Source organism: Pristiophorus japonicus, chromosome 1 (assembly GCF_044704955.1).
Source record: "Pristiophorus japonicus isolate sPriJap1 chromosome 1, sPriJap1.hap1, whole genome shotgun sequence".
In the NCBI taxonomy this organism is placed as follows: Eukaryota; Metazoa; Chordata; class Chondrichthyes; family Pristiophoridae; genus Pristiophorus; species Pristiophorus japonicus.
In genome coordinates this window covers 468807578-468833905 of record NC_091977.1, presented here as the reverse complement: position 1 = coordinate 468833905, position 26328 = coordinate 468807578, and the positions used below count along the sequence as shown (strand labels likewise).

At 45.1% G+C, this 26328-nt stretch overlaps 1 protein-coding gene across 9 annotated transcripts in view; it reads left to right on the top strand.

Annotated features, from left to right (window-relative positions):
* Positions 1-26328, top strand: part of rad54b (RAD54 homolog B) — a 298314-nt gene that overhangs the window by 256917 nt on the left and 15069 nt on the right. For all 9 annotated transcript variants that reach the window (XM_070894097.1, XM_070894106.1, XM_070894063.1 and 6 more), the window contains 2 exons: positions 8971-9232; positions 20626-20692. In XM_070894097.1, coding sequence (XP_070750198.1) covers positions 8971-9232; positions 20626-20692 — 329 coding nt within the window. The remainder of the gene's footprint in view (positions 1-8970; positions 9233-20625; positions 20693-26328) is intronic.

Here is a 26328-nt window from a genome sequence, read left to right as displayed (position 1 = left end):
CTCCAATCACCATCTATCTGCCCAATCTATTAATCTGTCAATGTCCTCTAGATGTTGCTTACACTGACCACCTGGAGACAGCACTGTTTATATCCCTCTGGTCTGAAAACTGCTACAACAACAACAACTTGTATTTAACATAAGAATTAAGAGCAGGAGTAGGCAATTCGGCCCCTCTAGTCTGCTCCGCCATTCAGTGAGATCATGGCTGATCTACCTCAACTTCACTTTCCTGCTTGATCCCCATATCCCTTGATTCCCTTAATATCCAAAAATCTGTCGATCTCTGTCTTGAATATACTCAAAGACTAAGCCTCCACAGCCTTCTGGGGTAGAGAATTCCAGACTTTCTTATTTTTTTCCAAAAGGTATCACCTCATATTTCACCTCACCACCCTCTGAGTGAAGAAGTTTCTCCATCTCAGTCCTAAATGGCCGACCCCTTTTTCTGAGACTGTGATCCCTGGTTCTAGACTCCTCAGCCAGAGGAAACATCCTCTCTGCATCTACCCTATAAGAATTTTGCATGTTTCAGTGAGATCATCTCTCATTCTTCTAAGCTCTAGAGAATCCTAGTCCACTCAATCTCTCCTCATAGGACACTCCCTCCTTCCCAGGAATTAGTCTGGTGAACTTTTGTTGCACTCCTTCAATGGCAAGTATATCCTTCCTTAGATAAGGAAACCAAGGGGCCGAAATTCAGGGTCCCGGGAAGGATCGTCACCGCGGGTTTTCGGTGGCCATTGTACAAAATCGGTTGACTGCCACATTCCGGTCGATTGGCCCCTGCGACACATATTCAGCACGGGATGTTTTTCAGCGGTGAGGACTTCCGCCGCGGCAAGGGGCTTGTGGCCATGATGACGTCATCAGAGTGCGCACCACTGCTATGTGGCCACGTCACCCATATTCAGGTATAAAATGTGAGGTTTTTCTTGGATAATGCCCTGCCAGCTTTTTGGGTCGGTACACTTTGCCGTACTACTTGACGCCTCTGGAGGAGAAGAACGGAGGGTTCCCGCGATCGGGGGTCTTTTTGGTGAAAACTTTAGGCCTCATTCTGTGCTCCACAGCAGCCTGCGTATCAGAGTGCAGCCTTCACACACAATGGGATCAGTGTTGGCAAGCGAGCACCTTGTACACCTTGTCAGATGCAGGGCGGCACATAGAAACATAGAAAATAGGTGCAGGAGTAGGCCATTCAGCCCTTCTAGCCTGCACCGCCATTCAATGAGTTCATGGCTGAACATGCAACTTCAATACCCCCTTCCTGCTTTCTCGCCAATAGAAGGAGAAGGCACGCAGGAGAAGGCGGCGCAGTCAGCAACGTGTGGAGAGGCAGCGGGCAAGGGAGGCAGCAGCCATGCCTACCCAACATCCAGAAGGGCCTACAGATGTATTCAGGCCACCACATAGAGAGGGAGGCCAGGAGGAGATGGCATCAAGAGGAGGGTCAGGTACGCTGACCCCCCCCCCGCACCACTTACTGGGCCAGGAGTTTTGCCGGCAAAAGCCTGCAGAGGCTCCCGAACATGAGGAAGAACAGGAAGAAGGCGATCATCCAGCTGCCATGGGAGGTGGCCAGCACAGACCTGGGGAAAGGAGGCCCTACTGTCAAAGGGTCTACAGACGTCCGTTCTCCTTCCTGGAGCATGATAATGAGCAATGATTGCAAAGGCTCAGGTTTAGAAAGGACGTACTGAGGGAGCTCTGCAATGTCCTGCGCCAAGATCTGGAGCCTCACACAAGGCTCAGGACTGCTCTGATCATTGACACCAAGGTCACCATAGCTCTGAACTTTTATGCTACAGGGTCTTTCCAGTCTGCGACCACAGACATTTCCAATATTTCACAATTCTCTCCCCATCACTCCATCAGGCAGGTCACCAATGCACTGTATAGGAGATGAGGACTATATCTCATTCCCGATGACCAGGGAGAAGCAGGTGGAGCGGCAGACTGGATTTGCTCGCATTGCAGGGTTCCCGAGAGTGCAGGGTGCGATTGACTGCACACACATTGGCCTGAGATCTTGGAGGGAGTGGAATCCCTTGCGGTTGACAATGTGCAGCTGGTGTATGACTACCAGCGTTGGATCCTGGCAGTTGACGCCAGGTACCCAGGCAGCAGCCATGATTCCTTCATTCTGCGCCAGACCCTCTTCACCGAGTCAAATCAGGATTGTGGATGGCTGCTTGGCGATAAGGGATATCCCCTGTCCACCTGGCTGCTGACTCCACTTAGGAACCCCAGGACAGTGGCCGAGCATACCTACAACGACGCTCATTCTGGTACCAGGTGCATCATCGAGCACTGCATTGGGAATCTCAAGCAGAGGTTATGTTGCCTGGACCGGTCTAGTGGTGCCTTGCAGTACTCTCCTGAACGGCTCTCCATATTCGTGGTGGTCTGCTGTATGCTGCACAACCTGGCCCTCATGAGGGGTCAGCTGCTGGAGTTTGAGCCATCAGTAACACCTGAAGATGAGGAGGCTCATTGAATGGAGGGGCACAATGGCCTACTCCTGTTCCTATTTCTTATGTCTTATGTCTTATGTTCTTACATCCACCCACGAGTGCCTCAACCCTCTTATCCAAAGGTGTGAGGACCTCGATGTCTGCCTCGCCACACCATTTCCCTTTGCTCGGCTCTATTATGAACCAGTTTAGCCTGCAAAACAAAGAATGGTTGGTGAGTCATCGTCATCTCCATTATCAAAGGCAGTCCCTCGGAATCAGAGAAGACTTGCTTCCACTCTTAACATGAGTCCTTAGATGGCTGTACAGTCCAATACGAGAACCACAGTCTCTATCGCAGGTGGGACAGATAGTCGTTGAGGAAAGGGGTGAGTGAGACTGTTTTGCCGCATGCTCTTTCCACTGCCTGCACTTGATTTCTGCATGCTCTCAGCGATGAGATGCTCAGTGCCCTCCCGGATGCGCTTCCTCCACTTAGGGTGGTCTTTGGCCAGGGTCTCCCAGGTGTCAGTGGGGCTGTTGCACTTTATCAGGGAGGCTTTGAGGGTGTCCTTGTAACGTTTACGCTGCCCATCTTTGGCTCGTTTGCCGTGAAGGAGTTCAGAGTAGAGCACTTGCTTTGGGAGTCTTATGTCTGGCATGTGAACTATGTGGCCTGCCCAGCAGAGCTGATCAAGTGTGGTCAGTGCTTCAATGCTGGGGATGTTGGCCTGGTTGAGGACGCTAATGTTGGTGCGTCTGTCCTCCCAGAAGATTTGCAGGATCTTGCGGAGACATCATTGGTGGTATTTCTCCAGCGACTTGAGGTGTCATGGTACATCAGTCATTGAAGGTTGGCATGCAGGTACAGCAGGCGGTTAAGAAAGCAAATGGCATGTTGGCCTTCATAGCGAGGGGATTTGAGTACAGGGGCAGGGAGGTGTTGCTACAGTTGTACAGGGCCTTGGTGAGGCTGCACCTGGAGTATTGTGTACAGTTTTGGTCTCCTAACCTGAGGAAGGACATTCTTGCTATTGAGGGAGTGCAGTGAAGTTTACCAGACTGATCCCCAGGATGGCGGGACTGACCTATCAAGAAAGACTGGATCAACTGGGCTTGTATTCACTGGAGTTCAGAAGAATAAGAGGGGACCTCATAGAAACGTTTAAAATTCTGATGGGTTTAGACAGGTTAGATGCAGGAAGAATGTTCCCAATGTTGGGGAAGTCCAGAACCAGGGGTCACAGTCTAAGGATAAGGGGTAAGCCATTTAGAACCGAGATGAGGAGAAACTTCTTCACCCAGAGAGTGGTGAACCTGTGGAATTCTCTACCCCAGAAAGTTGTTGAGGCCAGTTCACTAAATATATTCAAAAAGGAGTTAGATGAAGTCCTTACTACTAGGGGGATCAAGGGGTATGGCGAGAAAGCAGGAATGGGCTACTGAAGTTGCATGTTCAGCCATGAACTCATTGAATGGCGGTGCAGGCTAGAAGGGCCGAATGGCCTACCCCTGCACCTATTTTCTATGTTTCTATGTGTCTACTGTACATGGTCCATGTTTCTGAGCCACACAGGAGGACAGGTAGAGCATGAGCTTGGTGGCAGTTTTGAGGGCCTGGTCTTCAAACACTCTTTTCCTCAGGCGGCCAAAGGCTGCACTGGCGCACTGGAGGCGGTGTTGGATCTCGTCGTCAATGCCTGCTTTTGTTGATAGGAGGCTCCCGAGATAAGGGAAATGGTCCACGGTGTCCAGGGCCGCGCCGTGGATCTTGATGACTGGGAAACAGTGCTGTGTGGTGAGGACAGGCTGGTGGAGAACCTTTGTCTTGCTGATGTTTAGCGTAAGGCCTATGCTTTCGTATGCCTCAGTAAATACGTCAACTATGTCCTGGAGTTCAGCCTCTGTATGTGCGCAGACGCAAGCGTCGTCTGCGTACTGTAGCTCGACGACAGATGTTGGGGTGGTCTTGGACCTGGACTGGAGACGGTGAAGGTTGAACAGGTTCCCACTCATTCTGTAGTTTAGTTCCACTCCAGCGGGGAGCTTGTCGACTGTGAGGTGGAGCATGGCGGCGAGGAAGATTGAGAAGAGGGTTGGGCCGATGATGCAGTCCTGTTTGACCCTGGTCCGGACGTGGATTGGGTCTGTAATGGATCCGTTGGTAAGGATCACGGCCTGCATGTCGTCGTCGAACTTTTGGGGGCTTCCGAAACGGAGGAGGACGCTCCATAGACCCTCGCGTTTGACAGTGACTCATCAGAAATAAGTGCACAAGTGTTTGTCCCTGACATGCAGCTGTAAGTATGAGATGAAAGGGAGCCTCCATTGTGAGAACACACACACACATATACGGCAAACAGTGAGGATGGGAAATAAGAGAATGTTGAAGGAGAGGCTCGCAGATGCAAGGTCAGCAGTTGGTGGAAGAGGTACTCACTTTCATAAGACGGATGATATAGTTGAATCGTTTTCTGCACTGCATGGGAGACCTCTCATGAATAGAGGTGCCTGAGACCTCCCCAGCAATCACCCTCCATGCATTGCTTAAGACCTCTCGACTTGGTCTCCCCACATCTGGATACAGTAGTCTCCTCCTGCCCGTGACACCCTGCATAAGTATCTCCAGCACGGCATCGGTAAAGCGGCTTGCCCTCCTTGCTCCTCTAGCACCAGCCATCCTGAAAGTAAACTCTTTCCCTCCTCGGGGCCTAGCTGCAATCCCTGACCTTTAAGAAGGCCAGGGAGCAGCTGGCTTGGTAGATCCACATTACCAAGATGCTGAATTTCTCCGTGGTGATCCCACTTCAATCAAAACACCTACAACGCTGCAAAGTGGCGTTTGCAGCCGCTCATTAGCGCAGGAACCCATTTTTTTTTTTTTTTTGTGACTTTCGATCGGTGGCCCGCCGAAAAAATTTGGGCAGTGATGGCCCCAAAAAGTCGGGAGGTCTGCCAGCTTTCTTGCGGACGTGAATTTCGGCCCCCAAAACCGTACACAATACTCCAGGTGCGGTCTCATCAGCGCCCTATATAATTGCAGTAAGATATCTTTACTCTTATACTCAAATCCTCTTGTAATAAAGGCCAACATACCATTTGCTTTCTTAAATGCTTGCTGTACCTGCATGTTAACTTTCAGTGATTCGTGTACCAGGACACCCAGGTCCCTCTGAACACTAACATTTCCCAATCTGTCACCATTTAAAAAAAATACTCTGCTTTTCTATTTTTCCTACCAAAGTGGGTAACTTCACATTTCTCCACATTATATTCCATTAGCCCACTCACTTAGCCTGTCTATATCCCCATGAAATCTCCTCACAACTTACATTCCCACCAAGATTTGTGTCATCAGCAAACTTGGATATATTACATTTGGTCCCCTCATCCATATCATTAATATAGATTGTGAATAGCTGGGGCCCAAGCAACGATCCTTGCGGCACCCCACTAGTTACAGCCTGCCAACCTGAAAATGACCTGTTTATTCCTACTCTCTGTTTTCTGTCTATTAACCAATCATCAATCCTTGCGATTATATTAATCCCAATCCCATGAGCCCTAATTTTGTTCAATAACCTCTTGTGTGGCATTCTTATCGAATGCATTCTGAAAATCCAAATGCCCCAGATCCACTGGTCTCCCCTTATCTATTCTGCTAGTTACAACCTCAAAAAGCTCTAACAGATTTGTCAAACATGATTTCCCTTTCATAAATCCATGTGGACTCTGCCCAATCTTCTTATTCTTTTCTAAGTGCCCTGTTACCACATCCTTAATAATAGATTCTACCATTTTCCCTACTGCTGATGTCAGGCTAACTGGTCTCTTCCTCCTTTCTTAAATAGTGGGCTTACATTAGCTACCTTCCAATCTGTGGAAACCGTTCTAGAATCTATGGAATTTTGGAAGATGACAACCAATTCATCCACTATCTCTATAGCCATCTCTTTCAAAATCCTAGGATATAGGCCATCAGGTTCAGGGGATTTATCGGCTTTCAGTCCCATTAATTTCGCCAGAACTTTTTTTTTAACGTAGTAAAACGTCCCAATGCGCTTCACTGGAGCGTTATGAAATACAATTTGACACCGAGCCACATAAGGAGAAATGAGATGAAGGTAGGTTTTAAGGAGCATCTTAAAGGAGGAAAGAGAGGTCTAGGGAGGGAATTTTAGAGCTTAAGGCCTTGGCACACCCACTAGTGGTTGAACGATTAAAATCAAGGATGCTCAAGATGCCATAATTAGAGGAGCGCAGATATCTCGTGAGGGGTGGTGGGTCTGGAGGAGATTACAGAGATATCTTCCACCCTGCATAAACTTATGCACAGCCAAAACTCTGCTGCCCATATTTTAACACTCTCCACATCTCGTTCACCCATCACCCCTGTGCTTGCACCTACACAGGCTTTCGTTCAGACACCGGCTCAATTTAAAAATCCTCATCATTGTTTTCAAATCCCTCCAAGGCCTCGCTCCCCCCACATATCTCTCTACCCTCCTCCAGCCCTGCAAGCCCTTACGATCTCTGTGCACCTCCCATTCTGGCCTCTTGTGCACCCCCGATTTTAATCACTTGACCATTGGCAGTCGTGCCTTCAGCTGCCTTGTCCCTGAGCTCTGGGATTCCATCTCTAAACCTCTGCATCTCTACCTCTTTCCCCTCCTCTAAGATGCTCCTTAAACCCTACCTCTGACCAAGCTTTTGGACATCTGTCCTGATAACTCCTTCTGTGGCTCGGTATCTAAAATGTTTTTATTGCTAAGCGCGTTGGGACATTTTGCAATGTTAAAGGAATTAAATAAATGGAGGAAGTTGTTATTGTAGGAAACATAGAAACATAGAAAATAGGTGCAGGAGTAGGCCATTCGGCCCTTCGAGCCTGTACCACCATTCAATAAGATCATGGCTGATCATTCACCTCAGTACTCCTTTCCTGCTCTCTCTCCATACCCCTTTAGCCGTCAGGGCCATATTTAACTCCCTCTTGAATATATCTAACGAGCTGGCATCAACAACTCTCTGCGGTAGAAAATTCCAGAGGTTAACAACTCTGAGTGAAGAAGTTTCTCCTCATCTCGGTCATAATAGCTTACCCCTTATCCTTAGACTGTGGCCCCTGGTTCTGGACTTCCCCAACATCGGAAACATTCTTCCTGCATCTAACCTGTCTAGTCCAGTCAGAATTTTATATGTTTCTATGAGATCCCCTCTCATTCTTCTAAACTCCAGTGAATACAGGCCCAGTCTATCCAGTCTCTCCTCACATGTCAGTCCCGCCATCCCGGGAATCAGTCTGGTGAACCTTTGCTGCACTCCCTCAATAGCAAGAACATCCTTCCTCAGATTAGGAGACCAAAACTGAACACACTACTCCAGGTGAGGCACCACCAAGGACCTGTACATTTTCATTAAGACCTCCATGCTCCTACACTCAAATCCCCTAGCTGTGAAGGCCAACATGCCATTTGCCTTCTTTACCGCCTGCTGCTGTCCCTGCATGCCAACTTTCAATGACTGATGAACCATGACACCCAGGTCTCGTTGCACCTCCCCTTTTCCTAATCTGTCACCATTCAGATAATATTCTGCCTTCATGTTTTTGCTCCCAAAGTGGATAACCTCACATTTATCCACATTATACTGCATCTGCCATGCATTTGCCCACTCACCTAACCTGTCCAAGTCACCCTGCAGCCTCTTAACATCCTCCTCACAGCTCCTTGCTATATTGAAATGATTTACTGGATGAAATGTATACAAGGCAATAATTTGATAGTACACAAAGTAGGTAGGTACATCTTTGGAAGCAAAATATGTAATGAATTTAAGCTATAGGAAAACTGGCCACAAGGGGGAGCAAAGTAGTCATGCATGGCGGAATAATGACTATCTGTACCAGTGTAGATTCATCTTTTAAGCCCCTCCAATCAATTTAACCTCTCCACAAAAATCATTGTTCAAATAAAAATTAATGGAAAAATAGAAATAAACAAAGGAATGCAAAATTGAATGGTTCATTGTTGCTAGTTTATAAATAGATATAGTCACAGTAATATTACACCCACTATAAAAATCAAGTCAAGTTTGTGATAGTTTGATTGTCCCAAACTGAAATTGGTTTTAGATGCACTATATTTATAAATGTCATGAGGTAAATCTGACAAATTTTTATTCCCGGCTTCTAATTTCATGTGACCTGAATGCACATCAGGAATTCAGGCACAACAGTCAATGGGCCCTGCAAGATTTTTCATCCATTAATTTTGATGGATGGAGAATCCTGCAGAGCATGCTGACTTCTATCACTGCACCGGGAGTGCAAATTAAAAAAGTTTACCCTCACGGCTTTTTAGTTAAAAATTCCTTATTCAGGATACTGTTTTCTCTCAAAAAGTTGCACTTGTATGTATAAGATACTGTACAGGCACTTAAGTTTGTTTATACAAGAAAAACAACCACTCAGCACACCATTTATACAGGTGCATATTTTCATTTTCTCTTGCAGAGTTGTGCTGATTTCAAATTATACTCAAACATTAGACATCTTGCAAGAAATATGCAAGTGTTTTGGGTATAGCTATACCCGACTGGATGGACAAACACCCATAAGCCATCGACAGAAAATTGTGGATTCATTTAATAGCAAACACAGCCAGTGTTTCATCTTCCTGCTCAGCTCAAAAGCTGGTGGAGTCGGATTAAATCTGATTGGAGCGTCCCGCTTGGTTCTGTATGACATCGACTGGAATCCAGCAAATGATGTTCAGGTATATAGACAAGAAATATAGGCGAGAATGTAGCTTTAGTAAATACCCTATAAACCACTATGTTTGAAGCTGTAGCTATTTGTGATTGATGGCGTATTAATAATTCATAAAATGTTGAGTTTGCAATGGACTTTTGTTTTATTAATAATTCCAGGGCGAAGCTATGTTCCACTCTCTGCTTACCCTATCGCTGCCTCAATGTTGGTGAATATAGTATAGACTTCAGTAAGTGCTTGAGGCACTCCTTGCATTGACCCTTAAGGATATTGTTTAATCGTGGCCACTTGACACAGAAGTAGCCAAATCCTACTATGAATCTTTTACATTATTGGAAAATAACAAATTAATTGACATAAGTTTAAAAGTGAAAATATCCCTCCTCATTAATAGTTATATTTGTTATGTTGAAAGTAGGAGATTAATAGTCTAAACTTAATCACTACATTAATGTGGTTCCTTGAGCTATGTTTTCACAACAGATTTATTGTGAATTCACATACTGAAGTCACTGTCTCCAGAAGAGAGGAGAGGAGAAAATTAGAGGGAGACAATTTACTTCAGAGTGCTGAATATTTAGCTGGTCTCTTTCTCTCAACAGAGGATATCAGAAAACAGCAAAAAATTTAATATATCTTGATTTTTGCTGATAACTTATCTCCCTATTCTTTTTTCCTTCCAATCATTTCCCCGTACCACATACCCTCCCCGACTGGGGCCGGCTAGAAGTTTTTTTTTCGTTCATGAGATGTGGGCATCGCTGGCAAAGCCAGAATTTATTGTCCATCCCTAATTGCCCTTGAGAAGATAGTGGCAAGCTGCCTTCTTGAACCGCTGCAGTCCATGTATTGAATGTACTCCCACAGTACTGTTAAGGAGGGAGTTCCAGGATTTTGACCCAGCAACGATGAAGGAATGGCGAAATATTTCCAAGTCAGGATGCTGTGTGACTTGAAGGGGAATGTGGAGGTGCTGGTGGTCCCATGCGCCTGCTGCCTGTGGTAGAGGTCGCAGGTTTGGGAGGTGTTGCCGAAGAAGCCTTGGTGAGTTGCTGCAGTGCATCTTATACATGGTACACACTGCAGCCACAGTGCGTTGGTGGCGGAGGGAGTGAATGTTTAAGGTGTTGGATGGGGTGCCAATCAAGCGGGGCTGCTTTGTCCTGGATGGTGTCGAGCTTCTTGAATGTTGTTGGAGCTGCACTCATCTAGGCAAGTGGAGAGTATTCCATCACACTCCTGACTTGTGTCTTGTAGATGGTGGAAAGGCTTTGGGAAGTCAGGAGCTGAGACACTCGCCTCTGACCTGCTCTTGTTACCACAGTGCTTATGTGACTGGTACAGTTAAGTTTCTGGTCAATGGTGACCCCCCAGGATGTTGATGGTGGAGGATTTGGCGATAGTAATGCCGTTGAATGTCAAGGGGCGGTGGTTAGACTCTGGTTTGTTGGAGATGGTCATTGTCTGGCACTTGGGTAGTGCGAATGTTAATTGCCATTCATCAGCCCAAGCTTGAATGCCGTCCAGGTCTTGCTGCATGGACTGCTTCATTAACTGAGGAGTTGCGAATGGAACTGAACACTGCAGTCAGCAGCGAACATACCCACTTCTGACGTTATGATGAAGCAGCTGAAGATGGTTGGGCCTAGGAAATTGCCCTGAGAAACTTCTGCAGTGATGTTCTGAGGCTATGATGATTGACCTCCAACCAGCACAACCTTTGTGCTAGCTATGTCTCCTGCCAATGGAGAGTTTCCCCCCTAATTTCCATTCACTTCAGTTTTACTGGGGCCTCAGTCAACTGCTGCCTTGATATCAAGGGCAGTCACTTTCATCTCACCTATGGAATTCAGCCCTTTCTCCATGTTTGGACCAAGGCTGTATGACGTTTGGAACCAAGTGGTCCTAGCGGAACCCAAACTGGGCATCGGTGAACAAGTAATTAGTAAATAAGTGCCGCTTGATAGCACTGTCAACGTCACCTTCAATCACTTTGCTGATGATTGAGAGTAGACTGATGGGGCGGTAATTGGCTGTATGAGATTTGTCCTACTTTTTGTGAACACAACATAACTGGGAAGTTTTTCACATTGTCTGATCGATGCTAGCGTGTAGCTGTATTGGAACAGCCTGGCTAGAGGCGCGGCTAGTTCTGGAGCACAAGTCTTCAGCGCAACAGCCGGGATGTTGTGGAGGCCCATAGCCTTTGCTGTATCCAGTGCACTCAGCCATTTCTTGATATCACACGCAGGAAGAATGTTCCCGATGTTTGGGAAGTCCAGAACCAGGGGACATAGTCTAAGGATAAGAGGTAAGCCATTTAGAACTGAGGTGAGGAGGAACTTCTTCACTCAGAGAGTTGTTAACCTGTGGAATTCCCTACCGCAGAGAGTTGTTGATGCCAGTTCGTTGGATATATTCAAGGGGGAGTTAGATGTGGCCCTTATGGCTAAAGGGATCAAGGGGTATGGAGAGAAAGCAAGAAAGGGTTACTGAGGTGAAAGATCAGCCATGATTTTATTGAGTGATGGTGCAGGCTCGAAGGGCCGAATGGCCTACTCCTGCACCTATTTTCTATGTTTCTATGTTATAACTACGCAGGCACATATGTTCCTTACCATCCTCACCATCACCTGACTGCCTATTTGGGGTATTTGGACTTTCTGTTCCTTAGTGTCGTTCTCTAAGTCCTTGCTTACTTGCTGATCTCTACCCTGTGCTTTTAAGTCATGTAACTGCTTACAGAGTTCCATCACAAACCTCCGTATCCTGTCTTTATAAGGTCCTACGTCTTCACTTCCTGTAACCAAGACTTCTGGCAGTCTTATTGCCTTGGCTAGAGCTGCTTTTAAGGTTCTATTCATTTTCCCTGTGAAGTGTGTACCTTGATTTCTAGTGGTGCAAGCTTCTACCCACTTCGTAAATTGGTCTATTATAACTAGGCAGTATGTCTTCCTCTTGTTGCTGGGTAATGGTCCAGTAAAATCTATCTAAGTTTTCCCAGGCTCCTTCCTGCCAGGGCTAATGTTCCATTTTGACTTTTACTTTCCCCCCTGGGTTGTATTTTGCGCATATCAGCACCTTCTACAGTGGTTCTCTATACCCATTCTCTTCCACCACCCACATCTGGACATCGAGCTTATCATGTTGGCTCTACCTGTATAGCCATACCCGTGGTATAAATTCCCATCTTTCCTCCATACCCTGTCAGTCTCCTGTTGGGCCCCTCTCTGTTTCCACCCCTCCTTTTCCTGTGGAGTGGCTTTTCCCTGTACCTTATGCATGTTTCCTTCCTCAGGCCTGATTGTACATGCTCCGACCTGGGCTTCCCCGGCCAGTGTACCTGTCTCCGCCACCTGCTTGGCTTCCTTGTCTGCCCATGCGTTTCCCTGTTGATGTTGATTATCGGACACTTTTGTGGTAGGAGGGAGGCTTCCACTAATTTTTTTAACAATCTCCTCCTGTTTAATTTGCCCTCCCCCTGAGGTCATGTATCCCCATCTGCTCCAGGCTATCATGTACTACTCCAAAAGCATATCGACTGTCTGTATATCTACCACTGTCCATCCCGTCCGTGGTGTCCCGTTGATATAGCGCCGAGACCCATCTGCGTATAGATCCATGTCTGCCTCAAGCCTACTTCCCTCGTCTTCTCCTGTTGGGCTACACTGATGCTCATCTCTGCATAATGATCCATCTGGCAGGGTTGTTACAGTTGTCTTTTATTGTTACCGTTCCATTGGGGGGGGGGGATAAAAGAGCATTGCTTCCCATCTTCGCGTGTCGGATACGGGTTTTAGCCTTCCTGTGTTAAGCAATTCTACTAAGGTATGCTGGGTATGTGTCCTGACATTACTATGCCACTGGCCTATGCCTGTCCCCATGTAATGATCTTTACTGTGGTGGGTATCGATTCTGGTCGGGTAATCTGAGGGCTGGAGCACTTGAGAGCTTGTTTTAACCTTACAACCGCAATTTCCTGATCAGGGCTCCAGTTTACAGGGTTTCCCCCCCTTTGACCAGATTCTGTATAGGTTGGGTCATCATTTCTACAGTAGTTGAATAGCCCTAGTACCTGCCTGACCCCTTTCACGGTTCCTGGCCTGGGCATTGGTAGGATTGCTTCCTTTCTGTCCTCGGGCATCTGTCTCTTCCCTTGTGATATTATGTATCCTAGATATGTTACTTCGCTCCTTCCCACCTGCACCTTCCTAGGATTTATTTCTAATCCCCGCTCTGTAGAGCTCTTAGTACTGTAGTTAAAGCTAGTACGTGTTGTTGTTCTGTACTGGAGGCAATCATCCACATACTGCAAAAGTTGGGGGCCTCGCCTTCCTGCACCTCCTCTCTTATTCCAGCAATCCTTGGACAAGTGTCCAGGTTTACCACAATTGTAACATTTCCCGCTAGAATTTCTGTAACCTTGCCTCTTCTGCAGGCAATCCCTACTGAAGTGGCCTTCCTGATTGAAGTTAAAACCTATCAGGGGAGCTCTACCGTAGCTGCTGCTATTTTTGCTATCTTCTCTTCTTTGTTCTAACTTTAACTCTTTTACATGTTCTGCCCATTCCAAAGTTTCATCATAGTCATCCCCTACCTTAAATCCTAACTTAATTATCTTTTGATGGGCTTCTCCTCGCCCATCCTTAAACATCCCGTGTTTGGGGAATTCCAATTTTTGCTACAGCTGTGCACTGCACTATCCGTCCGGTCCCGTCTTTTATCTCTTCCAGCTTATTTATCTTAGCTTCTAACTCTTGAATTTGTTTTGTTTGCGTATCTATTTCTTTTATCTGTCCTCTGTAGCAGGCGAGTATTAGTACATAGGCTTGCTCCGTTTTATTATTCTTCTGACTATCCCATCATTTTCTCTGTCTGTCAGATGAGTCTTCTAGCTGCCATCCTTGCTTTTTCATTTCTTTTATTAAGAAACCCAAATTAATACTGTCCAGTATAAAACAGCTGTCAATGGAAAGGGTTAACTCCTTTGCAGGTTTACAAGAAGTCATTACGTGACTTCGTGTAATTTTTTAAACCTTTCCCGATATCAGAATTTTTTCCCCAAGTCTTTGTGCCTTCAACACTTGCTTAGAAATTAGAAATCCGTTAAAACAGCAGAAATCATTAGTAAAGCTGTCATTATTAGCTTTAACTAAAACATTCTTATCGGGAAAGACAGCATTTTAGATTAGACTCCAATTGTTTCCAAACTTCCAATTCAAATACATGCCAAAGATTTTTTTTTTAAATGCGAGAATCTTGTATTCATACAGGCTTTTTTTAAAGTGACACTAAATAAGACTCTGCTTTTTAAACATTCAAATTGATTTAAAACGAGACCACGCATTTTTAATAGCTATTTTGTTTACTGAGCAAATCTTGTGTTTTATTTCTCTCAGCACAAAGGCTAAAATTTCCGTGCCTGTTCCATCTTTTAAAAAAATTGTCCTCTCAGCAACATATTTTCTAATTCCCAGTTTTTCCTTCCTTTGCTGAGTTCGCATAAATTAGATCTTTTCCCCTCATTATCTCCAAAACATTCTCCTGTTTGTTTAGACTGTTTGGGACTTTTTCTCAATAAGCACCGTCCGTTTTATAAAGGTTTTCAAACCTCCTTTACTGCAGTGAAACTTTCTTGTAATTTAAAATCATTATCAACATAGAGTGTCTTTTATCTCTTTTCCAATATTCACACTTTGAAACAACGCCGAAATTTCATTGTACCATAATGAAAGTTCAGCTTTCATTGGTTACTTCCCCTCCAATTAAATCAATATCTTTTCCACAGCCAGTGTCAACTAGTATCCAGTAAGTTACGTCTTTTTCCATTTTCTCCTTTCTTCAAATTAGTTTTTGTATCTAACAAACATTTTACACAGAAGGCTTGTGTCCCCGTGAATTTGTTAATTTAAACTACATAAGACAATCGCAAACACTTTTTTTTCCAATTAAACGTTCAATGGTTTCTTCTTTCTAGATTCAAGGTTGCAAGTTTTATCTTTTGATAAACAAGCTGTCCTTTGTTAATTTAATACAGCTTATACTATGTTTTCTCCAGCAACTTATTCAACAGTCAAGAAAGCTTCCACACGAACACTTTCACTTAAAGACAGATATTCACACCAAATTTTCATTCAATACAGCTTATCCTATGTTTTTTCAGCAACTTAATGCATGCCATTTATACCCGGGACCCTTTTGGTCCATCTCTCAGACGCCCCATGGTCTTCATTTTATCTCACTGACCAGTTTTTCCTAAACATCCTAAAAACATAGAAAATAGGTGCAGAAGTGGGCCATTCGGCCCTTCGAGCCTGCACCACCATTCAATAAGATCATGGCTGATCATTCACCTCAGTACCCCTTTCCTGCTTTCTCTCCATACTCCTTGATCCCTTTAGCCATAAGGACCATATCTAATTCCCTCTTGAATATATCCAATGAACTGACATCAACAACTCTCTGCGGTAGGGAATTCCACAGGTTAACAACTCAGTCCTAAATGGCTTACTCCTTATCCTTAGACTATGTCCCCTGGTTCTGGACTTCCTCAACATCGGGAACATTCTTCCTGCATCCTCGGGTCCCACCCCCCTTTAGATTGTATTCCTTCTTATTCAGGCAATACACCTCTCTCTTGGTCATTTTTCTAGACCCCTTTAAGTTGTATTCCTCCTTGTTTACGCCGCTGTGCACAACCAAATACCGTGTAACCTGTCATGCTTCGGGACATACACTTATCTCCTACCTCAGCTTTCGTCCTTCCGTGGTTCACTATAACTTGTTCTTTATACAGGATACTTCTCTTTCCCCTTCAATGCTACAGCTTTAATTTGTAGGTGGTACAAAAGACAGACTCACCCCAACAGCTGTTACATTGTCTGGGTCGGAGAGTCTGTACCCTGCTCGCAGCGCCAATTGTTGGGATAGAAAGAAGACTTCTCTCCTTAAAGGCAGACTCCCTGATATAAGGAATCGACACCTCCGCCCGTATAACGACCACGGTATCCATCAAACAAAACCTTCGGTACAACTAGTTTATTTCGAGCAAATGCAAGGGAAAATTCAAACGTGGAACCTTCAAAGTACAAGTTTCAATTACAATTATCCAGGTTTTCGAGGGGTGCTACCTTCCTACAAAATCATCGATTGGTCTACTGCTATCAGCAAAGTTACATTGATTTGTTGTCTCTATCAGACTAGCTCTGAGTGATTCGTTCCCACCTGTCCATCTCTCATCACATGTCAATCATGCTGTTCAGTGATGTGAACTTTGCCATAGTCCCTATGACGTGTGAAGTAACTCTTGTTCCAAAAATACTGACTTCCTTATGTCTTCCCGAGAGTCCCAAACTAATTGTTTACAGTCTATGTTTCAGACTATTGCCCTTGGTGGATTTGCTTATGTAAATCTACACTAAAGTTCACACCACGAATGGTTCATTACCATCAGGCTTCGCTATTCCCTTCTTACTAGCCCAATGTAAGCGAGTGTATAAGTGTGCTTTACATACAGAAGCGGGTTATTCATAACCGGTCAATATACCGTGCTACAGAGGAACTCCCGATTTCTCAGAACCTCTTAATTCCTTTATGCTTCTTACTCATGTACTTTTTTCCCCCCTTACAGTAAGGACGAGGTCAAGTAGGTTTTTCTCTCACGTTGGTTCTCTCACCACCTGCCGCAGGCCCAGTTTGGCAGTTATGTCCTTCAGGGCTCGGTCAGTAATGGTGCTACCAAGCCACTTTTGGTGATGGACATTAAAGTCCCCCATTCTGTGCCCTTGCTGTTCTCAGTGCTACTTCCAAGTAGGAGTAGGGAGGGTGCTGAGGGAGGGCGGTAGGTGGTAACCAGCAGGAGATTTCTTTGCCCATGTTTGACCTAAAGCCAAGAGACTTCATGGGGTTCGGGGTCAATGTTGAAGACTCCCAGGGCCAGTTCTCCCAATTTTGGCACAAGTCCCCAGATGTTGGTGAGGTGGACATTGCAGGGTCGAATTGGCTGGGTGTGCCATTGTCATATCCCAAGCCGGTGTTAAGGTCGTTGCCAGGTGGTCCATCTGGTTTTATTATTCTTGTTTATTGTATCGGTTTATACAACTGAATGGCTTGCTAGGCTATTTCAGAAGGCAATTAAGAGTCAACCACATTGCTGTAGGTCTGGAGTAACATATAGGCCAGACCAGGTAAGGACGGCAGATTTCCTTTCCAAAAAGACATTAGTGAACCAGATGGGTTTCTACGACAATCTGATAGTTTCATGGTCACCATTACTGATACTAGCTTTTTAATTCCAGATTTATTGAGTTAACTGAATTTAAATTCCCCAGCTACCATGGTGGGATTTGAGCTCCAGTATCTGGATCATTAGTCTCGGCCTCTGGATTACTAGTCCAGTAACTAGTAGTTTGCTGCCAACCCTCTGCTATTGCTGCTCCAAAGTCGTTCCTGAGAGCTATCAAACTGTCCAGATGATAGTTGAGATTGAGGAAATCATAGAATAGTACAGCATAGAAGGCAGCCTTTAGGCCCATTGAATCTGCACTGGCTCTTTCAAAGATCATTCCAGTTAGTCCCACTCCCCCCCCCACCCACTACTGTTCTTTCCCCATATCCCTGCAATTTTATTCTCAAAATATTTATCCAATTCCTTTTTGAAGGTTACTATTGAATTTGTATCCACCAGTCTATCAGGCAGTGCATTCCAAATCCGAACTACACGCTGTATAAAAAGCTTTTTCCTCATGTTGCCTCTGGTTCTTTTTCCAGTCACCTTAAATATTTCCTCTTGTTATCAACCCTTCAGCCATTGGAAACAGTTTCTCTTTATTTACTCTATTTGAACACCTTTATCAAATCTCCTCTTAGCCTTCTTTACACGAAGGAGAATAACCCCAGCTGCTCCAGTCCATCCATGTAACTAATCCCTCATCCCTGGAACTATTCTAGTAAATCTTTTCTGTACCCTCTTCAAAGCATTCTCATCCTTCCTAAAGTGTGGTGCCCAGATTTGGACGCAATATTCCAGCTAGGGCCGAACTAGTATATATAGGTTTAATATAACTTCCTGTCTTTTGTACTGTATGGGGCCAAAATTGCCCCTTTCTATAAGGCCCACGGTGCAGACTGGCTGCCCAAGTCTCCGCGGATTTTATAAATTGCCTTTCCTCAGTTTTGGAGCGGTGTAGGGGACCGCTCCACCCGTTTTCCTGCCGCGGCACCCTGTCGGTACCCTTGGTGGCACGGTCGCCCTTAAAGGGGAGGTGGCGCTGCTAACGACTCCACGTTTTATTTTTGTCGGCCGACTGCCTGGTCGGGCCGACAGTTATGACGGCGTGTTCGGTCGGGGCACCAACAGGCAGCCTGGTACCCCCTCTTGGGTGGCAGGCCACTAGCCTGGCCGAAACCTCCCCTGGTGGCCCAGTGTTTGCCACTAACGTGGCTGCAGAGTTCGCAGTGGCCCTCCCCTTTAACTGAAGGGGAGGGATGTTGTGACGCGCCAGCATAATGCTGTCATCAGCACAACGTTGACGCATTGGAGCGTCGGTCACTCCGAGCTGGCCCCACTTCCGCCCCGCTAGTGGCGGCTACTCCGACGCGACCTCATTTCCGCCCCGCTGATGAGGCCATTTCTGCTCTGTTCAAAAAAAAAAGCACGAAGCGCTGAATTTCTCCGGTTTGGCCGCCCCATGCATTGGGACGTCCGGAACACTTCAATAGCGGTAGGTACGACTCATTTCGGGTGATGGACAATTTCGGCCCCTGTGTCTCTATCTATAAAGCCCAGAATCCCACATGCTTTGTTACTGCATTGGTAACCTATCCTGCCACCTTCAAAGCTTTACATAGAAACATAGAAAATAGGTGCAGGAGCAGGCCATTCGGCCCTTCGAGCCTGCACCGCCATTCAATTAGTTCATTGCTGAACATGCAACTTCAGTACCCCATTCCTGCTTACTCGCCATACCTCTTGATCCCCCTAGTAGTAAGGACTACATCTAACTCCTTTTTGAATATATTTAGTGAATTGGCCTCAACAACTTTCTGTGGTAGAGAATTCCACAGGTTCACCACTCTCTGGGTGAAGAAGTTTCTCCTCATCTCGGTCCTAAATGGCTTACCCCTTATCCTTAGACTGTGACCCCTGGTTCTGGACTTGCCCAACATTGGGAACATTCTTCCTGCATCTAACCGTCAGAATTTGAAACATTTCTATGAGATCCCCTCTCATTCTTCTGAACTCCAGTGAATACAAGCCCAGTTGATCCAGTCTTTCTTGATATGTCAGTCCCGCCATCCCGGGAATCAGTCTGGTGAACCTTCGCTGCACTCCCTCAATAGCAAGAGTGTCCTTCCTCAAGTTAGGAGACCAAAACTGTACACAGTACTCCAGGTGTGGCCTCACCAAGGCCCTGTACAACTGTAGTAACACCTCCCTGCCCCTGTACTCAAATCCCCTCGCTATGAAGGCCAACATGCCATTTGCTTTCTTAGCCGCCTGCTGTACCTGCATGCCAACCTTTAATGACTGATGTACCATGACACCCAGGTCTCGTTGCACCTCCCCTTTTCCTAATCTGTCACCATTCAGATAATAGTCTGTCTCTGTTTTTACCACCAAAGTGGATAACCTCACATTTATCCACATTATACTTCATCTGCCATGCATTTGCCCACTCACCTAACCTATCCAAGTCACTCTGCAGCCTCATAGCATCCTCCTCGCAGCTCACACTGCCACCCAACTTAGTGTCATCCGCAAATTTGGAGATACTACATTTAATCCCCTCGTCTAAATCATTAATGTACAATGTAAACAGCTGGGGCCCCAGCACAGAACCTTGCGGTACCCCACTAGCGAGGGGATTTGAGTACAGGGGCAGGGAGGTGTTACTACAGTTGTACAAGGCCTTGGTGAAGCCACACCTGGAGTATTGTGCACAAAGACCCCAGTTCTCTCTGTTCTTGCACCCTCTTTAAGATTGTACCATTTAGCATCCGTTGTCTCTTCTCATTCTTCCTACTAAAATGTATCACATCGCACTTTTCTGCATTGAATTTCATTTGCCATGTGTCCGCCCATTCCACCAGCCTGTCTATGTCTTCTTGATGTCTATTACTATGTTCCTCATTGTTTACTACACTTCCAGGTTTTGTGTCATGATGTGGGCAACACTGGAAATTCCATATCCCACCACCTGTAGCACAATGTATTAGAGCTCCAGTACACTCAGAAAATATGATTAAACATCACTGTAAGTGCCATGTGCCAAAGTTATTGGGAAAACAAGATACGATGTTCAGTAAGACTGGTAAAGTGTTTAGAATTATTCAGTTATTATCCATTTGTCGCAGTTTATTTTTAAAAGTATTAATTTTGTGCTTCTTTTCTTAAAGGCTATGGCCAGGATATGGAGAGATGGTCAAAGGAGACCTGTGCACATTTACAGACTGCTAACTACAGGTTTGTTTTGACACCTTGTTCCATAATATTAAATAATTATCAGAGATATCTTTGACTATTGTTGCCCTCTTAAATGCCTGCTGAAAGCTAACAGACTGATCTGTGATTCTCAATTTAAAAATGAGATGTTTTTTGATATGGTCTCTAAATAAACCTGAATCTAGTGGTATTTTTTCAAACAAACATGTCGATGGAGATACAAGAGATAATACCGTAGTCGTAAATCCAAAGTACTGAATTGTGGAATTACCCCTATAATGTACTTCAGTAAATACCTGAGGCTCTCCCTGCCTTGACTCTTGAGATAAGTAGGCAAGGTAAAGATTGATCAGTGACTTATTGCTGAAGAAATAGCCCAATCTAAAGGCAAATGGCATCCATGACAAGAAGTCAATGTCTTAAGGAGAAGAAAAATGAGGGATTCAAAAGAAGAATAAATCTGGCAAGCAGTGATGTGATTACTGTAAGAGCCTTGTGCTCAGTTGTACTCATTGGTCATGCAATGATTCAGCTGGAATATGCCGCACACTGCTTGCATAGTAAAGAAAATTGACTCCCGTATATGATTGCATCTCCTTCAAATGACTGTCTTTTGCCAAGGGTCCACTGTACTATCGAGAACATGTTTATAGCGTCAGTAGGTTCATTTTCAAAACACTTCTTCTGTAAAGAAGTGTTAAGAGTAGTTTTTTGTTGGTGAATTCATTTCCAGCAATACTCAACAAAAAAACCTAGTACCTTGTAAATCATGAGCATTTAAATAGTTACAATACAACTTCTGTCGAACTCCAGTGGAGGATTTTCTTCTTCCTTTGTTTACCTTTTGTTAAATAAAATATACATATAAGATATTCATTAAAAGTATATTTTCCAAAAGCAGAGATATCAGATGTTGAAATTCATGTCAGAAAATGTGTCCTGTAGTTGTTGAGAAGCTGTGGTTGTCCGACAATCTGAAAAAAGTGTTTCAACCAAAACAAATCCTTTGTGTTGTGTAATACCTGTTACTGTAGCCAGCCACAAGATGGAGTGTGATGTGCACACAGCAATAGATAAACCAGAACTTTAAATTGGACATTTCTCATCCCATATGTCTAAACAGTTACAAAATTTAGAAACTTTTTAACCAAAACACTGAGTGTTATTAGAAAGAGGCTTTGATGGCTATTCATTGTCGGGATCTAATAAATACACACAGATTGAATTATAAATGGAAAAGGTTGCCTGTCTATGGAAACCCTATTCATTAGGCTTTAACGTTGATGTTAATCCAAGTTTCCTGATAAATCAACATCTTCATCCCCCACAAATCACTGGAAAATGTAGACGCATTTACATCAGTATCTGTCTCTGTCCTTTTGTCCGTGAATGCAAATCAATTACTCCAGGAACTTTAAAATCATAAAATTGCAGATTCTGAACTGATTTGGCATGACTTTCAGTAGCCATTGAGTCCCTTTTTAAGTCGTCATGCAGTATCATCTGTATATCAGTAAACATCATTGGCTGCTCAGATTTTCCATGGTCTTCACCGACTTTCAATTAGTTTTATGGAAGCCGTAAATTTACTGGCATTTAAAATCCTGAATAATTATGTTATTAAATTTTGAGAACTAATCAGTCTGATTTGATAAACTTTAATTGATTAAGTCAATTACATTTTCTTTTTTAAAAGTATGTACTTTTTATGCAGACAATATTTTCCCTGCTGTACAATACTTGTGATTATCTTTCTTTTTGGTCCCACCTTGTCTTCTTATAAAATAAAAAGAACTCCCTAATAGTTCAGTAACTCCATTGGTGAGTATCTGAGCTATATAGACCATAAAGGTCTCCGTTTGATCCCCGGTGTGTATTGAGGGCAATAATTAGCTTCAGTACCACTGGGTTAGGCAGGGGAAAATCGGCCAGGTTTCCCGCTCCTAGTTGCTATCTAGCAATCGCTGCTTTCAGTAGATATCGGATGAGGACAGGATCAGGCTTGCATGTAATTCACACCATGGTCGAATAGCTTGGCAACAATCATGCATGAATAATTCACTGAGCGGTGTGCTGGAGGATGTCCTCCATCCATGGGACTATGCTCCAGCAATACTTTCAAGAGATGAAGGACAGGGAGAAAATTGTTGGACACAAAAAACAGCATTATTAATTATTTTAAAAATGGAAAAATTGATTTTGATGGCCTGGTAACTGTAGAGTTCCGCAGCCACTTAATGCATTTGTATACCAGCTTGATATTCAGACTTGGCTGCTTTCAGTGGCTTGTTTTTACCAATTCATCATTGTGGTCAAAATGGAAATCAGCAACTGTTTTGTTAATTAAAAACAAGGCACAACGGTTAAAGGATTTCTGTGAATATAGCTCATTTTCTAGTTGTACTTGGATTTTTGGTTAAAAATTGCTTGCTGGTTATGGTATGTTAATGCTTTCCTCTGACAACGGTGAATGACCAGCAGTAATACAAAGTTACAAGTCTCATTTTTATTTTGTGATCGTTGTTAATTTTTCAACTTGGTTCTGAAATATTTCTTATTTTTATCCTCTCTGATGTTTCTGGACATTACACAACTTGTGACTGAGGAGAGTATTCTTAAACTGGCTGCCTAGTGGACACAAGAGATATCTAGGTGCCTCGCCCTTTGTTTGTATGTCATTCACTTTAGGGAGGTACCTTGCCTCAGCTTCATACCTTCCTATAGCAATAAGGCTGAGATAGGGAACTCGAAGGAATTGGCAATTAAATCTCCACTCCACAATACTGAATATTGCGGCACTAACGCACTATGCTACAATGTACAGCGTGAAATGCAATATATTGAGCCCGAACTCGGTCGAAGCCAAGGCCCGCCCAAGTGTCACACAAAGGGCTGCTGAGAGACCGGGCAGTATTTTGCCAGGAAGATTCCTCTAAGAGAGGTGGCAATACCACCTGGCGGCAAAATAACAGCTTACGCCATCAATCTGGGTAGCAGCAGGCGAGAGCTCTCAAACTTGGTGGCAAATGAGCTTGCCGCCGAGGATGGAGTCAGGCCCAGGGAGGGTGGAAGACCTGAAAATCAAAATCATTACAAAAAAACCCACCGGAACACCTTCAGGGGACTCCATCCAGGTAAGTCGCTGTAAAAAGAAATGTTTTAAAAATATATTCACTAACCTTTTTTTCCATTCTTCGCACTTACCGTTGGGGTTAGACCTGCCTCCACGCAGCTGTCCTTCCCCCTGCTGGCGCCAACTCCTGCCCACACCAATCTGGCAGCTCGGCGGCCGGGAGGCCATTTGCGCTACTTGGCCATCAGTGGGTGGTTCCCGGCGGTACTTCCCTCCCGCCCGCTCCAGCCCAAGTGGAAACTGGCAAAGAGGGGAGACCGGCAGCAAAACTCGGCGGCAGCAGGTGGCAGTGAGCGGTAAGGCCACCAATATCGGGACCATTGTAACATTGTAGGTTGATTCTGGATGCCACCAAAGGAAAAGTTGGATTTGTCTTCATAATCCTCACACACACTAAGCTTTATATAGATTGAGGCAGAAACTTTCCAGTATTTAATCACTTGCACAAACACGAGTACCTCACACAGACAGTACAACCAGGAAGGTATTATTTGCTCACAACCACAATCATCAGGAAGTCCATCAAGAAGCTATTGAATCACAAATTTACAGCATGGAAGGCCATTTAGCCCATAGTATCTGCGCTAACTCTTTGCTACGGGAATTTAAAACTAATCCCACCATTCTGCTTTCTCCCCATAACCTTGTATCTTCATCTGCTTCAAATATTTATCCATTTTCGAGTGTTAAACCTCCTGACTCCCCAGAGCCTTTCCACCATCTACAGGGAGTGCGATAAGAACATAGGAGCAGGATTAGGCCATACGGCTCCTCGAGCCTGCTCCACTATTCAATAAGATCATGGCTGATCATTGACCTCAGCTACATTTTCCCGCCCGATCTCCATATCCCTTGATTCCCCTAGACTCCAAAAATCTATCTATCTCCGCCTTGAATATATTCAAAGACTCAGAGCTAGAAATTGCTTCCCGCCCCAAACGGGGCATATAATTCAAATTAAATTAATATTCTCCGTCCGAATCCATGGAGCGGAGAAGAGAGGAAAATTGGCCACTAACATTTTCAATTCGTTACACCGGTGTTTGGGGCGGCTGAGGGGCGGAAATGCATCCGGAGTGGAGTGGCAGGCAGGCGGTGTCATCAGTGCCGCGCTGAGCAATTCGTGCTGATGCGTAGCAACATCCCTCTCCTTCAATTAAAGGGGAGGGCCGCTGTGAGCTCGGCAGTCACTTTAGTGGCGCTCACTGGGTCAGCAAGGAGGGCATCAGCCCGGGCCAGCGGCCCGGCACCCAAGAGGGGGTGCAGGGTTGCCTATTGGCAGCCCGGCCGAACCCGTGGCCACCATTGTCGGGCCACCCAGCTACTGGCAGCTTCCCACCGGGAAAAGCTGTCTGGGCACTGTGTGGCGGTGGCTCCACTCCCACTGGTCAATTTCCTTCGCGGGGTGGAAAGAGGTCACCGCCGGGCGGTAACGGGGTTCGCACGTGCGCAATGGGTCGGAAACCCGTTTACGCCGCTCCCGGCTCGGGGGCAATTTCAGATAGGTCGGATTATCTGCCTGCCCCCGGTCAGAAATGCGGTAATGGACCTTAAAGAGGGGGCAATTTCGGCCCCTCAGCACCCACAGCCTTCTGAGGCAGAGAATTGCAAAGATTCACAACGCTCTGAGTGAAAAAATTCCTCCTCATCTCTGTCTTAAATGGCCTACCCCTTATCCTGAGACTCTGCCCCCTAGTTCCAGACACTCCAGCCAGGAGAAACAACCTCTCTGCATCTACTTTGTCGATCCCATTCAGAATCCTGTATGTTTCAATGAGATCACCTCTCATTCTTCTAAACTCTAGAGAATATAGGCCCATTCTACACAAAATGCCCTCTCATCCCAGGAATCACTCTAGTGAACCTTTATTGTACCGCCTCCAAGGCAAGTATATCCTTTCTTAGATAAGGAGACCAAAACTGTGCACAGTACTCCATGTGTGGTCTCACCAAGGCCCTGTACAATTATAGCAAGACTTCCTTCCTCTTATAATCCAACCCCCTTGCAATAAAGGACAACATGCCATTTGCCTTCCTTACTGCTTGCTGTACCTGCATGCTAGCTTTCTGTGTTTCTTGCACAAGGACACCCAAGTCTCTCTGAACACCAACATCTAAAAGTTTCTCACCATTTAAAAAATATTTTGTTTTTCTATTCTTCCTACCAAAGTGAATAACCTCACTTTCGCCTACATTATACTCCATCTGCCACCTTACTGCCCACTCACTTAGTCTATCTTTATCCCTTTGCAGTTGCTTTATGTTTTCACAGCTTACTGTCCCACCTCTTCTCCTTCTTAGGCAGTCCCTCGGAGTCAAGGATGACTTGCTTCCACACTAATATGAATTCTCAGGTGACTGATGAGTCCAATGCGGGACCTACAGTCTCTGTCACAGGTGGGACAGACGGTAGTTGGAGGGACAGGTGGGTGGGGTGCTTGGGTTGTCGTGCGCTCATTCTGCTGTTTGCGCTTGGCTTCTGTGTGCTCATGGCTAAGAGACTCGAGGTGTTCGGCACTTCCTG